The 18630-nt window shown below is 40.5% G+C and overlaps 4 protein-coding genes across 8 annotated transcripts; 1 reads left to right on the plus strand and 3 right to left on the minus strand.

Annotated features, from left to right (window-relative positions):
* Nucleotides 1–802: 802 nt before the first annotated feature.
* On the plus strand, nucleotides 803–7848 carry LOC111445771 (SWI/SNF complex subunit SWI3C-like). The gene is made up of 9 exons (XM_023084239.1): nucleotides 803–1020; nucleotides 1225–1770; nucleotides 2635–3176; nucleotides 3628–3991; nucleotides 4079–4155; nucleotides 5395–5531; nucleotides 6378–6451; nucleotides 6533–6693; nucleotides 7299–7848. The coding sequence occupies exons 1-9, from the start codon at nucleotides 993–995 to the stop codon at nucleotides 7788–7790; spliced, it is 2421 nt and encodes an 806-aa protein (XP_022940007.1). The 5' UTR covers nucleotides 803–992; the 3' UTR covers nucleotides 7791–7848.
* A 1315-nt stretch (nucleotides 7849–9163) lies between these two features.
* On the minus strand, nucleotides 9164–10025 carry LOC111445775. The gene has a single exon (XM_023084248.1). It carries the CDS (start codon nucleotides 9894–9896, stop codon nucleotides 9417–9419), a length of 480 nt encoding a protein of 159 aa, XP_022940016.1. The 5' UTR covers nucleotides 9897–10025; the 3' UTR covers nucleotides 9164–9416.
* Nucleotides 10026–10707: 682 nt separating this feature from the next.
* LOC111446246 (probable receptor-like protein kinase At1g11050) lies at nucleotides 10708–12517 on the minus strand. The gene has a single exon (XM_023084975.1). It carries the CDS (start codon nucleotides 12515–12517, stop codon nucleotides 10766–10768), a length of 1752 nt encoding a protein of 583 aa, XP_022940743.1. The 3' UTR covers nucleotides 10708–10765.
* Nucleotides 12518–13487: 970 nt separating this feature from the next.
* On the minus strand, nucleotides 13488–16694 carry LOC111445774 (pentatricopeptide repeat-containing protein At1g77405). 5 transcript variants are annotated; one of them, XM_023084246.1, is made up of 5 exons: nucleotides 15155–16694; nucleotides 14994–15047; nucleotides 14299–14361; nucleotides 13896–14009; nucleotides 13488–13812 (listed from the first exon to the last, which is right to left on the minus strand). In XM_023084246.1, the coding sequence occupies exon 1, from the start codon at nucleotides 16643–16645 to the stop codon at nucleotides 15308–15310; it is 1338 nt and encodes a 445-aa protein (XP_022940014.1). In that variant the 5' UTR covers nucleotides 16646–16694; the 3' UTR covers nucleotides 13488–13812; nucleotides 13896–14009; nucleotides 14299–14361; nucleotides 14994–15047; nucleotides 15155–15307. The 5 variants fall into 5 exon arrangements, with proteins under 5 accessions (XP_022940014.1, XP_022940013.1, XP_022940012.1 ...); XM_023084245.1 differs by lacking the exon at nucleotides 14299–14361; XM_023084244.1 differs by having other exon boundaries at nucleotides 13896–14361.
* Between the last annotated feature and the right edge of the window lie 1936 nt (nucleotides 16695–18630).

Genomic DNA, 18630 nt, shown 5'->3' on the forward strand with positions numbered 1-18630 from the left:
TTAAAAAATGAATAAACACGTGAACCGATCGGACCAATCCAAAATATTTATGACTGGGTTGAGTTCATCAGAAATGTCTCAACCTGACCTAAAGCAATTTCTACCGAGTTTGAGAAATGAGGTTTTGTCAGTGAGAAATCAGACATAGTCAACTTGCTTTAATTGCTATTAGATTTGGTTCGAAACATGTAATCAATTTAAAAGGGTTACAATCACGACAAATTTTTAATCATTATTAGATATACAGTTAAATCTTATTTTCGTAACGTTTTAATGATTGGATTAGATTAGGCAAATCTTTTGGACAAGTCGATGATCCGACAATTCGAATACAGTTCATAGCCGAACTGAACCAACCTTTTATTTTTGGGTTCGGTTATCCGGTCGTTCTTCATTCTTTTAATTATTTAAAAAAAATTATACGTATCTTAAAATACATGTTACATTAATAACTAAAACCCGATAAAAACACAAATATCAAACATTTACCAGTCACAACACATCACTAACATTGGTTACAAACGTCAAATATTTTTAATATTTATAATAATCTTAAGATTACGGTAAGTTCGAATTGGGTTATAATCCTATTTTCGGGTTGGTCAGGTTGATTCGATTAAAAAAATGTCAACTCGTGAACCAATGTGAACTTTTCGGTTTTTCTCGAGTCATTCGAACACCCGGTTGGGGATTGGAGGACAATGAAATGGTGAAACAAATTCACGCGCGCAGAAGCGCGTGGGAATGTTGCGAAGATGGGAAGAAGGAAGGGAAGGAAAAATCGAGCCAAAGAAGCGAAGTAACGAAAACCGAAGCTTTCTCTCAGATACAAACGCAAAGCCAAGAGAGGAGAGAGAGAGAGAGAGATGGAGCAGTCTAGAGAGAGAAAGCAGAGCCCTATTTCTCTCTCCTCCTTCTTCCACCATGATTTCAATTTCATAGCATAACAAAAATCATCGACCCCACAAATTTGGTAAATTCTTCGTTCAACAATGCCAGCATCTCCTTCCTTCCCATCTGGTAAATTCTTCTGACCTAAAATTTCTTGTTTTCTCTCACTCCCCTGTTCTTCTTCTTCTTGTTGTTTTCTCTCACTCCCCTGTTCTTCTTCTTCTTGTTGTTTTCTCTGCATAATTTCATCATTTACGCATTCTCCACTACATTTCTCATGTTGAAATTCTGTTAATGCTGTGTAATTTTTGGTTTTCACAAAAACCTTACCAGGATCTCGCGGAAAATGGAAGAAGAAGAAGAGGGACACGCAAATTGGCCGTAGAAACAACTATGGGAATAGTAATAACAACGGCAGCAACAAGCATGATGATGATGATGAAGATGAAGATCTTGCCACTGTTGAAAATCAGGAAATGGAACGCGATAACGACGATTCTGAGGACCCTCAGCCGACGCCCAATTTGAGTCTTCAAGAGACTGAGCTCTTGTCGGATGATAAAATGCGAGTCTCTGAGTTTCCTCAGGTGGTCAAGCGGGCTGTCACTCGGCCTCACTCTTCTGTGTTGGCTGTTGTGGCAATGGAGAGGGCAAATCAAAGTAAGGTGCTGTCTGGGAATCCCTTGATTTTGGAGAATGTGTCTTACGGGCAGCTGCAGGCGCTGTCTGCTATGCCTGCGGATAGTCCGGCTTTGCTGGATCAAGAGAGGGTGGAGGCTGGGAATGCGGCGTATGTGATAACTCCACCATCGATTATGGAAGGTTGTGGCGTGGTCAAGAGGTTTGGGAGTAGAGTTCATGTTGTTCCTATGCACTCAGGTCTGATCCTCTCGTCCTCGTCAAGTTAGTGAATTCCTACGTATATATTTTGGGGGAAAATAATATACATTATCATCTGTACCTTACATTTGTAGTAGGATAAATTCACGGTTCTTGTTAGCACTATTATGAACAAATGAGAGCTAATTTTGTCTGCAAATAATAACTTCTTCGGGAATCCTAATGTGTGTTCTTGTGAAATGAAACGTTACCTTCCGTGTGAGATTCCACATTGGTTGGGGAGGAGAACAAAGCATTCTTTATAAGGGTGTGAAAACCTCTCCCTTGTAGACGCGTTTTAGAAACCTTGAGGGGAAGCCCAAAGATGACAATATCTACTAGTAGTGGGCTTGGACTACAAATAGTATCAGAGCCAGACACCAAGCGATGTGTTAGCGAGGAGGCTGAGCCCCGATGGGGGGTAGACCCGAGGCGGTGTGCCAGCAAGGACACTGGGCCCTGAAGGGAGGTGGATTGGGGGTACCACATCGATTGGAGAAGGGAACGAGTGCCAGCGAGGATGCTGGGCTCCGAAGGGATCTGTGAGATCTCACATCAGTTAAGGTGTGGAAACCTCTCCCTAACTGACGCGTTTTAAAAACCTTGAGGGGATGCCCGAAAGGGAAAGTCCAAAGAGGGCAATATCGGCTAGCGGTGAGCATGGGCTGTTACATAAGCGTAATATATGGTTGAATAGTTTGAATTTATAAATAGTTTTACTTACTGAGTTCTGTAATTGTTAGTATGATGCAGTTAAAGTGAGGTACTATTGGGTAAAAAATCATAATAGAATTTGTATGTTATGTTAGTGTTACATGCCTACAGCAGATTTCTATTATGTGATAGTTGATTTGTTGGAAACAGATTGGTTTTCACCTGCCACAGTGCATCGACTCGAGAGACAAGTTGTTCCACATTTTTTCTCTGGGAAATTGCCTGACCGCACTCCTGAGAAGTATATGGAAATCCGAAACTTCGTTGTTGCCAAATACATGGAGAATCCTGAGAAAAGGGTCACAGTTTCAGACTGCCAAGGATTGGTTAATTGTGTCAGTAATGACGATTTAACTCGAATTGTTCGATTTCTTGATCATTGGGGTATTATTAATTATTGTGCCCCGACACCTAGTTGTGAACCATGGAATAGAAGTTCATACTTGAGAGAAGATATGAACGGTGAGATTCATGTGCCATCAGCTGCTTTGAAGCCTATTGATAGCTTAATCAAATTTGACAAACCAAAATGTAGGCTCAAGGCAGTCGATATCTATTCGGCACGTTCATGCCATGATGACAATGATGATTTATGTGATTTGGATAACAGAATTCGGGAGCGTCTAGCTGAAAATCATTGTAGCTCGTGTTCTCGAACAGTTCCCATTGTATGCTACCAATCACAGAAGGAGGTTAGTTTCCCTATTGTACTCCATTGGTTATCTGACTCAAGTATTTTAGCATATGAAGCTTGTATATATGCCTGAATGAATGATGGTTGTCAGGGCAAAGATAAGTACAGTTAGAGGCAATAAATATAATGAAAATTAGAAAACAATGTTATAGTGATGTGTCGTGTGACATGCCCCTGACATTCGAAACCTTTTCCTGTTGAGAGTAAAATAAAAACGACAGGATTTTAAATTATTGAACACGTGGTTGTCTGGAACGGTAAATTCTTGAGACCTTGGGGCATAGGCCATTCAACTTTGTCGAGGGAGAAAAGGAGCGGAAATAGTAGTAGAATAGGCAATGTTTTCTACTACTATATATATCCACCGGTATATGTAGTAGTAGAAACCTGGAGTGAATTAGTTGTATGCTTGAAGAAAACATCACCGGTTGTTGGCATCCTTGCAACAGGTAGATGTTTTACTTTGCACCGACTGCTTCCATGAAGGAAAATATGTTGCTGGTCATTCGAGCATCGATTTTCTGAGGGTGGACATGACGAAAGAGTATGGTGAACTAGATAGCGAAAATTGGACCGATCAAGAAACTCTATTGCTTTTAGAGGCGATAGAATTGTATAATGAGAATTGGAATGAAATAACAGAACATGTTGGGTCCAAGTCTAAAGCTCAATGCATTATACATTTTCTCCGTCTATCGGTTGAAGATGGTATTCTAGAAAATGTTGATGTGCCTGGCGTTCCTCTCTCATCCAATTCTTCACATGGAAAAGATAACGAGAAGTCACATTCAAATATGAATGGAAATGTAGCAGGTACTTTTTAACTTTTAACTAATAGTTTCTCTCATAATTATGACTTTTTGACATTTTCTTTTTCTAAATATTTGTTTCTTTCTTTAGGATCTTCCTCTCAAGACAATAAAGAGATGCATGATAGACTCCCATTTGCTAATTCTGGGAACCCAGTCATGGCGTTGGTACGTGTCCAACACTGAGCTTTTAGCCCCTCCATGTGCCATTTCCATAAATTGCTCCACTCAAGTAAAATTTTCTGCTATCTACTTATTTTCATTGTGTCAGCGGCTCGTTTATGGGAATGAGTAATAGAACTAGAAAAAGGCCTGGTTGATGATTTGGAATAATGAAGTATAAGACAATTAAGCAGGGAAGAAAGCTGTGAGGAGGCTAACCTGTTTGAAGCTGTCGGAGTTCTGGAGTAAACTTGTTGTATAGTACTAATATTAGTAGCTTGTGTCAAAGTACTAAGCGTGCACACAAGATAGAATTGTAGGGTTAAGAAGCTTATCCGTTTGAAGCTGCTCGAGGCCTGGAGTGAATTAGTTGTAGTACTAGTATTGGTAGCATTTGTCAGAGTAATAAGTGTACACACAAGATAGAATTGTATGATTAGATGACTTACCTGTTTGAAGCTGTTTTAAATGGGTATGTAATGGCCTAAGCCCCGCTAGCAGATATTGTCCTTTTTGGGCTTTCCATTTCTCGGCTTCCCCTCAAGATTTTTAGAATACGTCTGTTAGGGAGAGGTTTCATATCCTTAAAAAGTGTATTTCGTTCTCCTCCCCAATTGTTGTGAGATCTTACAATCCACCCCCTTTGGGGCCCATTGTCCTTGCTAGCCCTCATTCCCTTCTTTAATCGACGTGGGACCCCTCAATCCCCACCCCATTTGGGACCCAACATCCTTGTAGGGTTAGAAGGTCGTCTAGAAAATAGTTGAGCGAGACACACTTGAATTGGCTTGATTCTCGGAAGTAAGTGAAGGAAAAGGAGAGATAAAGTTGAGCTCTTTTCTTATCTTCAACAAGAATGTAAAGTCATATACTTTAACTACAATTGTTTTAAAATCAATGGTAACTATGGGGTTTTCATTAATTTTACAGTTTGAAGTGTATTCACCTGATCTCAATGAACGATACACTGGGTAATATCTTGACTTGCTGCTGTTTCCACCATAGACGATTTGTCTTGCTCGGCCTTGAAAGCATGGGCTGTATTTCAAGCGGTTTAATTTCAAATTTCTACGTTTTATTCTGCTAAGAAGTAACTTTCATCGAGATGTTGGACTCTTCATTTCCAATTTAATATTGATCTAGATCTGATTGAAGGAGCTCTGATTATGAGGTTCTATTTAAAAAATCGAGTATTACTATTGATAAATAGGGTTGCAATTGATTTAATTTCTGGATATTTGCAAGGTTGCTTTTCTTGCATCTGCTATTGGACCAAGAGTTGCTGCATCATGTGCTCATGCATCCTTAGCTGCATTATCTGAGGACAGTGCAGCTTCTTCTGGGAGCATATTTCAAGTGGAAGGTTCTGTGAATCCTAGTAGGTAAATTGCATTTTTTACTCATATGACTTATTCAACTAGATACTTTTCTTCAACAAATGCTGTTAAGTTTTAACCTTGAACATTTGGAACGGTTCTTGCGAGTTGCTGTTTTATTTGTAAAACCTTATTTTATGGCATATATAGCTTTGCTTCAGTGTCGACACTGGATTAGTAGATCTTGAAAAAGGAGCTTGTGCTTGCATGTGTGTTTTACTGAGGGAAAGCCCAAAGAAGAAAAATGTAACCGGCATAAGGGCATATCCCATGGAAAATAAGGGCATCTAACATTTATCCTCTAAAATAAGGGCATCTAGGCTAATGTTAGATACGTGGGATATTTTAGAGGATAAATGTAACCGGCATATCCCACCGCAAACAAATATTTTCTTCTTTGGGCTTTCCCTGTCGGGCTTCTCCTTAAGTTTTTTTTAAAAATGCATCTGCTAGGGAGAGGTTTCCATTTCCTTAAAAGGAATGTTTGGTTCTCTCTCCAACCGATTTGGGATCTCCAATCCACCCCTCTTGGGGGCCCAGCGTCCTCGCTAGCACACCGCCTGGTGTCTGGCTCTGATACCATTTGTAATAGCTCAAGCCCACCATTAGCAAATATTGTCCTATTTGGGCTTTTCCTTCCAGGCTTCCCATCAAAGTTTTTAAAACGTGTCTGCTAGGGAGAAGTTTCCACGCCCTTAAAAGGAATACTTCGTTTCCTTCTCTAACCGATATGAGATTTCACAATAAAAACTTATTCCAACTTCGTCATAAGGTGTTTTAAGTACAATTGCATGAATTCTATATTTAAAGTAAGATTTATTTCAAGATTGAATATTCTTTTCCAATAATAAGGACGAATGTGGAGGTCACACATGGCAGAGACGGTGGCTCCTATGGAAAGCTTCCAAATTCAGTCAAGCTAAAAGGTTTGATTTGAGATTTGTTCTATTTCTTGACAAATGTTTTAGATTATTGTGAAACTTATTCAATATATATGGTGGATTCAGATGAGAATAAGGCAGAGACAGAGGTAACACTATTATCTGCTGAAAGAGTTAAAGTTGCAGCAAAAGTAGGTCTTGCTGCCGCTGCAACAAAGGCTAAATTGTTCGCAGACCACGAAGAACGAGAAATCCAACGGTTGTCTGCTAATATTATAAATCATCAGGTATGGCCCTTATAAATGAGTAGTAGTAGTAGTCAGAAACTAAGTGCCCTTTTCACTTAATCATTCAGAACTATACGTTTATAAGTTCATGTTCTGCTTGAACTACAATTTGGATCGTGTGTTTTGAACGAGCTACTACGACCTGTTTGACTGATAAACATTGGTTAGTCGTTGTGATATCCCACATTGGTTGAGGAGGAGAATGAAATACCCTTTATAAGGGTGCGGAAACCTTTTTCTAGCAAACGCGTTTTAAAGCCTTGAGGGGAAGCCTGAAAGGGAAAGCCCAAAGAGGACAAATCTACTGGTGGTGGGCCTGAGCCATTACAGTCATGATATATTTGAGCCTAGTTCTCGAAATGACATATGGAGGGGTTTTGAACGTGCAGTATTTGACCTTTTTCTCCAAAATTTCCTTGTTTTTACTTTCGACTCTGAATGGGCGATGTTTTATTAATTAAAAGCCTGTTCATCAGTTTAGGCAATAATTTTTTTTTTTTTGGGGATAAGATTGACTGTCTGTTGTCTGCTGGGAAAGTTGATATTTATGTGTTTCACTCTTAAGAGTAGTTGATGGTCTCTGTTGTGTCTAAACTTATGAACAGTTAAAAAGACTTGAGTTGAAGCTGAAGCAGTTTGCAGAAGTAGAAACCTTCTTGATGAAGGAATGCGAACAAGTCGAGAGGACAGGGCAGAGATTTGTTGCAGAACGAGCTCGAATGTTAGGTGTCCAATTTGGAGCTGCTGGAGTCAGCTCACCTGCGAGTTTACCGGGGGTTATTCCTCCCGTGGTAAACAACAATAGGGTGAGCTCACCTGCGAGTAGGCCGAATGTGATCTCGCCTCCACCATCCCAGCCGAGCGTTTCGGGGTATGGCAACAACCAACCACTTCATCCCCACATGTCGTACGTGCCCAGGCAGTCGATGTTTGGCTTGGGGCAAAGGGTACCTCTGTCAGCAATTCAGCAGCAACAGCAGCAGCTGGCCTCAACGACTTCGTCTAATGCTATGTTCAATGGCCCGAGCAATGCACAGGCTTCTCTCAGTCACCCAATGATGAGGCCAGTTACTGGATCCAGCTCTGGATTAGGCTGAACTTGGAAGAAGGTACGTGAATTCCTTTTAAGGTCGACGACGCGTGCAGGTTAGAAAAACGATAATATTCCATGAGAAAGAGTTGTCCATTCGTCTAACGTTTTCTTTCTTTGGGAGAAAACATGGGAGATTAACCAAAGAAAGAAAACAGGGGAGATTAACCTGAGGCAATAGTAGTAGGGATTGTAATTGCATTCAATTAGATGTGAAAAAAGGGGAACAAAAAGGAAGAGGAGAAAGTTAGTTGTTGTAGTGAAAAAACCCATTTATGAAAGTGCTTCCGTTCCCTTTCTTTTACCACCTGAAAGTGCTAGATTTCAGGTAGAGAGGGATGGTTGGAAGAATTAGTAATGGTAGAATTGGCTTCTCTTTCAGGATCTTTTTCCTACCTTCTCCACTTTTTACTTCTCTTCATCATCCATCTTTAATTTTCACCTCACCCCATTTCGTCCCTTTAAAAAGTGTGGTTGTTTTATTGAGTTGATTTGCCTACCCGTCTTGTCTTTACTCCTATATTAGGAGTTACTTCAGATTTTTTTGTAGTACGAGGATTCTTGATATGTTGACATATCTTGTTTTTACTCCTATATTAGGAATTACTTCACATTTTACGTAGCTTCCTTCCTTCAGTCTTGGATCTTTGATATGTTGACACGTTTTGTCTTTACTGTTGTATTGGGAGTTGCTTCACATTGTACATAGCTTCCTTCCTTCAGTTTGAGGATCTTCGATATATTGACATGCCTTGTCTTTACTCCTATATTAGGAGTTACTTCACATTTTTTCGTAACTTACTTCCTTCAATCTGTCTGAGGATCCTCGATATATTGACACGCCTTGTCTTTACTCCTATATTAGGAGTTACTTCACATTTTTCGTAACTTATTTCCTTCAGTCTGTAGATCCTTGATATGTTGACACGTCTTGTCTTTACTGCCATATTAGGAGTTACTTCACATTTTACGTAGCTTCCTTCCTTCAATATAAGGATTCTTAAAGTTGATTCTGTCTTTTGTTGAATTTTCTTCATGACTCAATAGATAATTTGATAAGCTAATGATTTTTTTTTCAGTGTTTCAAACGGTTAGCCAAGGCACAACCATTTATATTAATGTTAACATTGTATTTTTTTTTATAAAGATTTAAAAAAAAAGATGAAAATTTATTCAGCTTATTAATTTATCAATAAAAAATATATATATATATTTCCATATTCATTATTATTAAGCCTTCCTTTGAAATTTTGGTTCCTCTCATCCTCAATATAAATAAATAAAAAAAAAATTGTCCCTAAAAATTATGAACTTCTAATTTTATCAAGCATTAAAATGTTTGGATAGGAAAAAAGATCAGAAAAATAAAATAGCACGAGGAAACAAAGGTCTTAATATTTAAGGTTTATATTTCATATTTATGGGTTTTTTAAGAAAATCCCTATGATTCCAAAGCACAATACAATCGGGATTTAACGCTTCTTATTTCTACTCTTAAAAGGGCTTTCGAGGTACCTAAGCCCAATAACTCTAAAGCCCACTCAAAAGGACCACCAAGACGGGGCGAAAAATGGGCCTGGCCTCTATAAATTCAGCCCAACGTTTCATAAGCCCACGGTCTTATATGGTCCAATCAAAAGAGCCCAAATCCGGCCCACTCAGAATCACTAGTCGGACGGGGCGATGACTGGTACGACGAAAGCGACGACGACGAAACCGAGTTTCTGAACGGCGAAATCGACTTCTTACTGGAAACCGACCACCGCGGCAAAGTCTCCAACTCAGAGGCGTAATCCGGTTCGGGTTTCCTGTTAACAATCTTGCTCGCTTTCCGGTTCGGCAAAGGCGAGGAGAAGCAACCGACCGAGACCTGCTCGGGTTCGGCAAGTTTGGACTGGGTGGAAGACCATCGGTCGGACCGGGTTCGGAGGGAGTTGGAAGAACGGTGGAATTGGGTTGCAGTTACAGCAGGAGGAGGCTTTAGCTTCTTGTGTTGTTGAGGAGAGTGAGTGGGGAACTGGTGGAGGCGGTGGTGGTTCCTGGGGACGCCGGGTTTGATCTCCCATTTGAAAGGAACGGCAGCCGGTTGCCGGTAAAATTCATCAACGTCCATAGGTAGAAAGGTGTAAAAGGGAAGTGGAAGAGAAGTGGGGGATGAGATTGGTTAAGTAAGGGAAGAAGAAGAAGAAGAAGAAGAAGAAGAAGAAGAAGAAGAAGAAGAAGAAGAAGAAGAAGAAGAAGAAGAAGAAGAAGAAGAAGAAGAGGAAGAGCGTCCAAAACTGGAAATCTCAGCGAAATCAGAGGCATTTGAGATGGGATTTTGGTGGGTCCGCTTTGACTTTGAATTTGGAATAATTATATATAAAGACAAAATAAAAGTGCCTAACTTTAAACACACAAATTTATTATTCAAATATAATGATTTGAATTATGAAGGTTTGTCTCCGCTCTTCAATGTAAAATAATCTTAATTAGCCCACTTAATAAGAATTTCTGGTTTTAAATAGACTAAGTAATAATGATGATGACGAGTTGCTAGTTAATGTAATATTGAAAGAGATCCATCTAATATCGAATCAAATCTATTTGTGCCAATGACGTAGTTTATTTAAAAGTGTAAGAAACCCTAAAAAAAACACATTCTATTAAAGATCCTTGGAAACCTGTAGGGATGACTTAGTATTTTTCACAATTTGCATGATTTTGAGGATGACCGTAAACTCGATTTTAGGAATAGTGCTTCTTATGAGCAGGGTATGGTCATAGCCTTGGTTTCAACCATCTTTAGCTTTCAAAAAGACCCCGAAACTTGGTTCGAAACTCCAAACAAAATCATTGTGGTCTACCTTGGTCTATGAGGGTCTAGTCGGGACCTGAGGTCTACCTTGATCTATGAGAGTCTAGTCGGACTTGACCATAGTCGATTTCTGAAGAGTTTGGCTTCTATTTGTTCTCGTAATCTACATCATAATCATTGTCCATCTATACAATGAAATGGTGAGAAGAAGGGGCAAATTGCAAAGAAACCATGGAATGATGAGAAACAGGTAAAGGGCGATTTGGTAATTGTGGAATTTCAATATCACCTTCCAACATCTTCAAAGCTTCATCAATGGTGGGTCTAAAGGCCACATTCACATGAGCACAAAGCAAACCCACATGAACAAATCTCTCCATTACCCCTTTTGCCCCTTCTCCACGGATCGATTCCTCAAAAATGGCTTCCACATTCCCCACAAGCTTCCAAGCCCAATCCGTAATCAAATCCCAACTCTCCAACACTTTCCTCCCACTCATCATCTCCAAAATCACAATCCCAAAGCTGTACACATCGCTCTTCTCAGTCAGCTGCCCGTATAAACCATACTCCGGCGCCAAATACCCACGAGTTCCGGCCACCCTCGTCGTCAAATGCGACTGACCTTCTTTACTCTGCTTTGCCAAGCCGAAATCCGCCAGTCTAGCCCGCCATTCTGAGTCCAGAAGGATGTTCGTGGGTTTGATGTCGCGGTGGTAAATCGCCGGTTTGGTTCCATAATGAAGGTAATTTAGTCCTCTTGCTATATCGATGATTATGCCTTTTCTCTGCGGCCATGTTAATGGGTTTTTGCTGTTGTTTTTGATGAAGAGATGATCGCTGAGGTTTCCATTAGGCATGAAATCATAGACTAAGAATTTTCTCTTCTGGGATTTGAATTTCGAGTCGTTTTCTATGCAACAGCCTCTAAGAGATAGGAGATTTCTGTGTTTGATTTTGCTGATGATTTCGACTTCGTTTGTGAAATCTTCGTCCCTTTCTGAATCCAAATCAATGATTTGTTTCACTGCCACTAAACTTCCGTCTGAAATCTTGCCTTTGTAAACGAACCCATCGGCGCCTTGGCCGATTAGATTCCTCTGAGAAAACCCATTTGTGGCCTTTTCCAGCTCTGTTATACTGAACCATTTCGCCCCAAAGTGGCGGAGTTTCTGTTCTTGTTCTTGTTCTTTGAACCATTTCTTCTTTGATCTCAAAACCAAAACCACAACTACAACGAGAAATGTAAACCCGAAACCCACCGCCATTAAAGCGTTTCTGCTTAGAAGGGATGCTCTGTTCATCTTTGAGGGCTTTAATGACAACCCCATAATACAAGAAGCCACTCTGGTATCTTTAGGACCGAATTCGTTGGCAATTCCAGCAGCATAAAGAACAGTGAAATAAAAGCATTTAGTTCCATTTGGGTCTAGACCCATGAGGCGAGAGGTGAGTTTCATGCCGGCGTCGACACAGGTGCCGCAATGAGTCAGTCCAGTCAAGTCGCCACCGCACGCGGTGTCGACTGGGGTTGTAGAGCCGACTCTAGCAACCCAATCGTGAGTACTTAAAATTCCGGCACAGTTGGAGGAATTGGCGGCGAATTGAGATGGGTTTAGGAAGCAATTGGGGACGAGAGAAGAGGGGAGGGAGATTGAAGAGAGCTTGGATTGGAAAGAGGTGAGACATGAAGAAGAGGACTTGAAATTGGGGAGGTGGAAAAGGGAAGTGTCTTTGAGGCGTTGGGCTAGGCCGATGCCGAAGAGGCTGAGAAGGGTTTGACAGCAGGGGGCGGCGGCGTTTTGGCGGTTGCAGCTGGTAGTGTCCCACGGGATGGTTTGGACGTAGGTGAAGTCTATGGGGCAGAGAGAAGAAGAAGAAGAAGGGACGATGAAGAGGATTGAGAGGAGGGTGAGACAGAGGTAGTGGGCCGACATGTCGTCGTGTTCGTTGGGCATGAAAATGGGATTGGATTGGTTTTTGTAATGGTGGGGTTTGAAAGAGAAATTTCAGAGGGCGGCGAGGGCAGTCAAAATTGCACGTTTTGGGTTTGGTTTTTGTTGGGATTTGTTACGTGGGACTTTTTAATCGTATATCTATCAAATTGGTGTGCCTTTGTATAAGGCTGGCACAATTGACTCTAAATAATTATCTATTCTTTACAATTTCTCTCACGTTCAACTGTTATGGTCTGTTACTTGTCCAAGGCGTGTATTGTCTACGGCCGCATATTAGATGTCCTAATCATGCTTGTCTAGGATATATTGTCCAAGGCGTATTGCCTATGGCCGCATGTTAGATGTCCCGATCATACTTGTCCAGAACGTGTTGTCTATGGCTAAATATCCGTTCCAACCTCATTTTACATGCTTTCATCTTAGATAGACCTTTATTACTTCATGTTGTATTAATACGGGAGTGTATGACCATTCACCAAAATCACAACTACACCTATCAAGGTTAAAATGCTCCAAAATGTACTATAGAGGATATGACTAGCCGTCAATTCTTCCTACCCTGAGTTATATGTTATCTAAGCCATTGTGGTGTCTTTCTCGCTTATAGCCTATAACATTGCTTTCAAACTCTCTTTTGAAAATCTCTCTACCCCATTTTCTAAAACCTCATTCTCAAAACGGGGCCAGAAGCTTAAGCATACGTTTTCCGATCATAGGCAACGCGAATCCGAATTGGCTTGACTCACTTGGTGTTGGGAGTGAGTGTCACACAATCACAAAGTCCGCAGCCCAGAAAAGTGCGATTGTGACAATTAGCAAGATTAAAGTTGTTCTTCCAATGATTTCTCTTGTCCATAAGGAAATCTATCAGCCATTTTAACCCAAACTAGAAAGACAATTTCACATGCAAGCTGCCCGAACACTCACAGATATCAATCTTAGAAAGACGGGTCTAATTCAAAAAATATGCATAAATGAACTAGCACAGTTGGAAAGCATCCCTAAGTTTCCAATGTTTGCACAAAGGTATTTCTGTGACAGCTTATGCATAACAGGTTGATAGAAATGGTCTATCTATTTGATTTGATGTTATGTCACTCACAGTAAATTACAACTAAAACTACAAACATATCCAACCTGATGCACAATCACAGCAGAATTCAAGTGAGCAAAGAATAAAACCTGTGAATTAACATCAGCAACCTTATCAGCTTCGGCCCAAGCAAGCTTGTTGCATGATGAACCTTCTGTTCTTACTGCAAATCATGGAATATCTGTAGGGAACATCACGGTATTATCCGTCGACCATCCATCATGAATACAATAACGCAATATAGAGATCGAGCAAGAATAAAACCTGTGAAAACGTCTGAACCATTGGATATCCCTATGCAATTACATTGTTGGCTTCCTTATTTGCAAGATCAAACTTGTCACTATTACGAGCAGCAAAAAGAGCACACAAAACAACCTGAAGGACGACATGACGACGTTCGAGAGTAAGATATGAAGCATCATCTTATTAATAAATCAACTATTGAATTGTCAAAGCCATCAGCAGGTGTATCTAGCATATGCTATAGTTGAAGGAAAAACAGAACACTCAAACTCCTACAAAGAGTAAGATATGAAGCATCATCTTATTAATAAATCAAACCATCCAAAAGGAAAAATCAGTCACAAATAGCTAGTTCTGGTCATTCTCCAATTCCACAGTTTCAAAAGTATCATTAGCCAACCAAAGAGGTCCATGGTTCTACCTCTACACATGAAAACGGTGAGACATTCGATAGTCAGAACATACAAGTTGAACCGCTACTAACCTGAGGCATCAGACGCAAAACGTAGAAAAAAAGCTTAAGAATCTTCGAGAAACGTACAGTTCAGGAAATTTAAACGACGCCTAACCAACGTAACTTCCTCACCATAACAAACTACTTCATATTGTTTAGTCATCTCTACTTCTCGAGATTTTGGAGTTACATACACGTCTCCGAAAACCAAAGTTATCCATCTTCAAAAACCATAAACCTAGGAGTTATGCTTTGAAACAACTTCAAGATGACTAGATAGCTTAAAAAAATTAAGTTTATTTTACATCTATAATCACCTTTCAAAAGCTCGGTTTTTTTTACACGTTTTAAAAACAGATCAGAATAACTCCGAGTAAAACAAAGGAAAAGAAGACAACAAGACAAAGATATTTACACTGAATATTTGTTTTCGAAAATACAAAACCTTTTTTGGAAACAACTTCAAGATAACATCCATTGTTGTGAAGAAAAAAGTTGATGAGAAACTGAGAAATAGAACAGATATACAAGAACTCGAAAACATGAAGAGCATACAATTTACAGCCATTCTAGATACCCACCATGAATGATCACCTAAATCTATACTAAAATACCAATTCACATATCACATCTCTTAAATGAAATCTCTGCTTATTATGTACCTTACAAGAAACCCCATGAGGATTCTTTGTAGCCAATGATGCTTTCCTGCGAGCCTACACCACCAAATCAAAAGAGAAGGGGAAATAAGCCATTAGTAGCACAAGCATGAGCTAAGAGTAAGAATTAGACCATAAATGGAACTAGATAGAGAGATCCTTACTGTTCATCATGGAAATGATAGACTAAATAATCCCCTGTGCAATTATATATTGTCATGATCGGCTACACGGGTGGATAAGGAGATAGTCAACCGTAAAACCCTGTTTTCATCCACTGTGAAAGGTCCAGCTATTGTCTTTGCTCATTACGGGCATCAGTATCCTTTCCTCGACATAACGAGCTTTACTTTATCTACTTCCCTGTACCTATTTTCTATTCCATGTCTTATTCTTTGATGCACTTCTTCATCTAGTAAACTAGCTTCACCTGCTGAGTTCAGCAGATTACATACCAACTGATACGTATATTCTCTAGGCACAGAGCCTCCCTCGAGCAACTCGAGGAAGAAATCACGGGCCTCAATTACCTTTCCTGCTTCACATAGAGCATGAATAATAGGAGTATAAGAACTTGATGTGGCAGTTCCATGGTTCATCTTTTGCATCATCCTCAACATCTTGATTGCTTGATCAATCTCGTTCACAGCACTATAGTATCTAATAAAAGAATTATAAGTAACCCGATTAGGAGTACATCCCCTCTTGTTCATATCCTCAAACAATTCCAATGCCCGCTCAATTCGGTATGTTTTGCAACATCCATCAATCAAACAATTGTAGGTAACAACATCAGGTACAAAGCCCTTAAATAACATGATTCTAAACAAGTGATTAGCTTCCCACAGCCTCCTTCGAATGGCCTTTCTGCAACCAGTTTGCAAGCTGTATTTACAATAAGAACTAATCAGAATTGTATACGTGAAAACGTCTGGTGGGCATCTAAATCCGGGCAACTCCATTTGCTCCAACAAAAACCTAGCCTTCTTGAAATTCCCAATTCTACACAGAGCATTAATAACAGTATTATAAGCATAAACATCAGGCTTACAGTGAAACTGTTTCATCCTATAGAATGCAGTTAGCGCTTCATTCACTAATCCCTGTTCTCCTAGGACTTTTATCAAACAGGTTATGGTCGCAGTAGTAATAAGCCCACCGCCTCTCCTGGACATTTCCTTAAAAAAATTCCAAAGACGCATCGATCTATTCCCTCGAGCCAAAACGCAAGCCATCTCTCGGCAAGTCATTTCGTCGTGTTGAAATCCAAAATGGGTTTCGACCCAATAAAAAAACTCCAACGCTTTATTCAATCCAAGCTCGACTTTGAGAGGATCCCTGTTAGCAGCCGGGCCAAGAACAAGCACATTGTTCTGAAACTTGTATGCCTCCTCTTTCAATTTCCTTTGCTTGAGAGGAGCGCGATGCCGAAATCCCTTTTGGATACCAATGGATCGAGTTGTTTGAAAAAATAAACGAGGTACTGACCGTAGAACATCGGAAACAGTCTCCGAACTCCAAAGCTGGTGGCGGGTGGGGGAAGTAGTGGCTGCACAATGGATGTGGGTGTCGAAAGGGCGGTTTTGAAGCATTGCCGCCAAGATTTGGTCTACGAGACGTGGGTTCCTGAGACGAAGAGGATTTCGTTGTGCCATATTTTAGAATGATTGTAGAATGCCAAGGTGAATGGTCTTGGTTAGAACTTAGAACATTCAATATCTGGTTGGAGGGGTTCGAACCCGTTCGAGCTCATTTTAATAAAAATTACCGCTCAAAATTATATTACAAAAATCACTTAAAAAATTACCACGCTCGATAGCTCATCTTGTATACATAAAAAACGTCGTTGAATTTAATAGCCCGTGATTAGCTCTAACACTCACGCAACTATTGCTTATAGGTGTATATAGGTTTGGTTGGATGATAACCCGAGCTCGTCTGCTAGGGGAAGATTTCCACACCTCTTAAATGGTGGTTTGTTCCCCTCCCCAACCTGTGGGCCATCACAATCCACCCCCTTCGAGGCCCAGCGTCCTCGTGCTCTTTCCTTCCTCTAATCGATGTGGGATCGCCCCCAAATCCACCCCCTTTGTGCCCAGCGTCCTTACTGGCACACCACCTCGTGTCTACCCCTTTCAGGGGAGGAACAGCGAAAGGTTGGCATATCGTCCGGTGTCTGACTCTGATACCATTTGTAACAATGGCATATCGTGGCACACCACCTCGTGTCTACCCCTTTCAGGGGAGGAACAGCGAAAGGTTGGCATATCGTCCGGTGTCTGACTCTGATACCATTTGTAACAATGGCATATCGTCCGGTGTCTGACTCTGATACCATTTGTAACAATGGCATATCGTCCGGTGTCTGACTCTGATACCATTTGTAACAATGGCATATCGTCCGGTGTCTGACTCTGATACCATTTGTAACAATGGCATATCGTCCGGTGTCTGACTCTGATACCATTTGTAACAATGGCATATCGTCCGGTGTCTGACTCTGATACCATTTGTAACAATGGCATATCGTCCGGTGTCTGACTCTGATACCATTTGTAACAATGGCATATCGTCCGCTGTCTGACTCTGATACCATTTGTAACAATGGCATATCGTCCGCTGTCTGACTCTGATACCATTTGTAACAATGGCATATCGTCCGCTGTCTGACTCTGATACCATTTGTAACAATGGCATATCGTCCGCTGTCTGACTCTGATACCATTTGTAACAATGGCATATCGTCCGCTGTCTGACTCTGATACCATTTGTAACAATGGCATATCGTCCGCTGTCTGACTCTGATACCATTTGTAACAATGGCATATCGTCCGCTGTCGTGTCTGGCTCTGATACCATTTGTAACAAACTAGATCCACAGCTAGCAGATAGATATAAACTCTAACTGGAAAAAATTGACTAATAAAAATAAAATTTTAAAGATATTTTTAAAAGTTTATTATTAAAATTTTTGAATTTATTAATCTAAACTAATTTTTATATCTAATTAAAAATCAAATATATAATTGCTTACCGGAGTCGCAATGAAGGCAGCGACCTGTTCTGCATGACGAAGTCAATCGGTAAGCTTCAAACATGGCGTCATTTGCTTAGCCTGGTTCTCTCTTCAACGTTTTCCACAACGTATAGATGGAGATTAAACTATTTTTTATGCTTCTTCTTCCATTTCTGCTACTTGATTATTGCATCCGCCATTTCCATTTCTTCTGCAACTCATTCTCTGTTCGGACTATAATCCGATTCGCACGAAATGGACGAAATTAAGGCTCTGACCGAAAGTTTAGGGTTGAAATCATCACGAAAAGGACTTCCAATGGCGGCTTCTAGGGCGCGCGATAATGAAAATGCTTCGAAGTTTCAGAATCACAGGTTCAGTTCGGAGTTGGATTTGGATCTTAAATCGTTACATGATCCAACTCGATCTTCGTCTTCATTTGGAATTGACGAGGCAGAGCGGTTCTCGAAGGAAATCGACGATTTCTTTCGATCATTTGAGTCTAAATCGGAGCGGGAAGCTACGATCGGGGGATTTTTCGACGATGATTTGGATGGAGCGAAGATGGATTGGGCCTGTTGCGAAGAGTTGATACCGGGCTTTGGTGGAAATTCAAGGCCCAAT

Source organism: Cucurbita moschata, unplaced genomic scaffold, assembly GCF_002738365.1.
Source record: "Cucurbita moschata cultivar Rifu unplaced genomic scaffold, Cmos_1.0 Cmo_Scf00008, whole genome shotgun sequence".
Lineage (NCBI taxonomy): Eukaryota > Viridiplantae > Streptophyta > Magnoliopsida > Cucurbitales > Cucurbitaceae > Cucurbita > Cucurbita moschata.

Bases quoted from the DNA above. Each gene is read 5' to 3' on its own strand.
- LOC111445771 (XM_023084239.1), top strand. From the start codon at position 993: ATGCCAGCATCTCCTTCCTTCCCATCTG. The intron at 3,177-3,627 runs GTTAGTTTCCCT...TCCTTGCAACAG, and splicing joins GCTACCAATCACAGAAGGAG to GTAGATGTTTTACTTTGCAC. The intron at 6,452-6,532 runs GTTTGATTTGAG...TGGTGGATTCAG, and splicing joins AAATTCAGTCAAGCTAAAAG to ATGAGAATAAGGCAGAGACA.
- LOC111445775 (XM_023084248.1), bottom strand. From the start codon at position 9,896: ATGGACGTTGATGAATTTTACCGGCAACCGGCTGCCGTTCCTTTCAAA.
- LOC111446246 (XM_023084975.1), bottom strand. From the start codon at position 12,517: ATGTCGGCCCACTACCTCTGTCTCACCCTCCTCTCAATCCTCTTCATC.
- LOC111445774 (XM_023084245.1), bottom strand. From the start codon at position 16,645: ATGGCACAACGAAATCCTCTTCGTCTCAGGAACCCACGTCTCGTAGAC.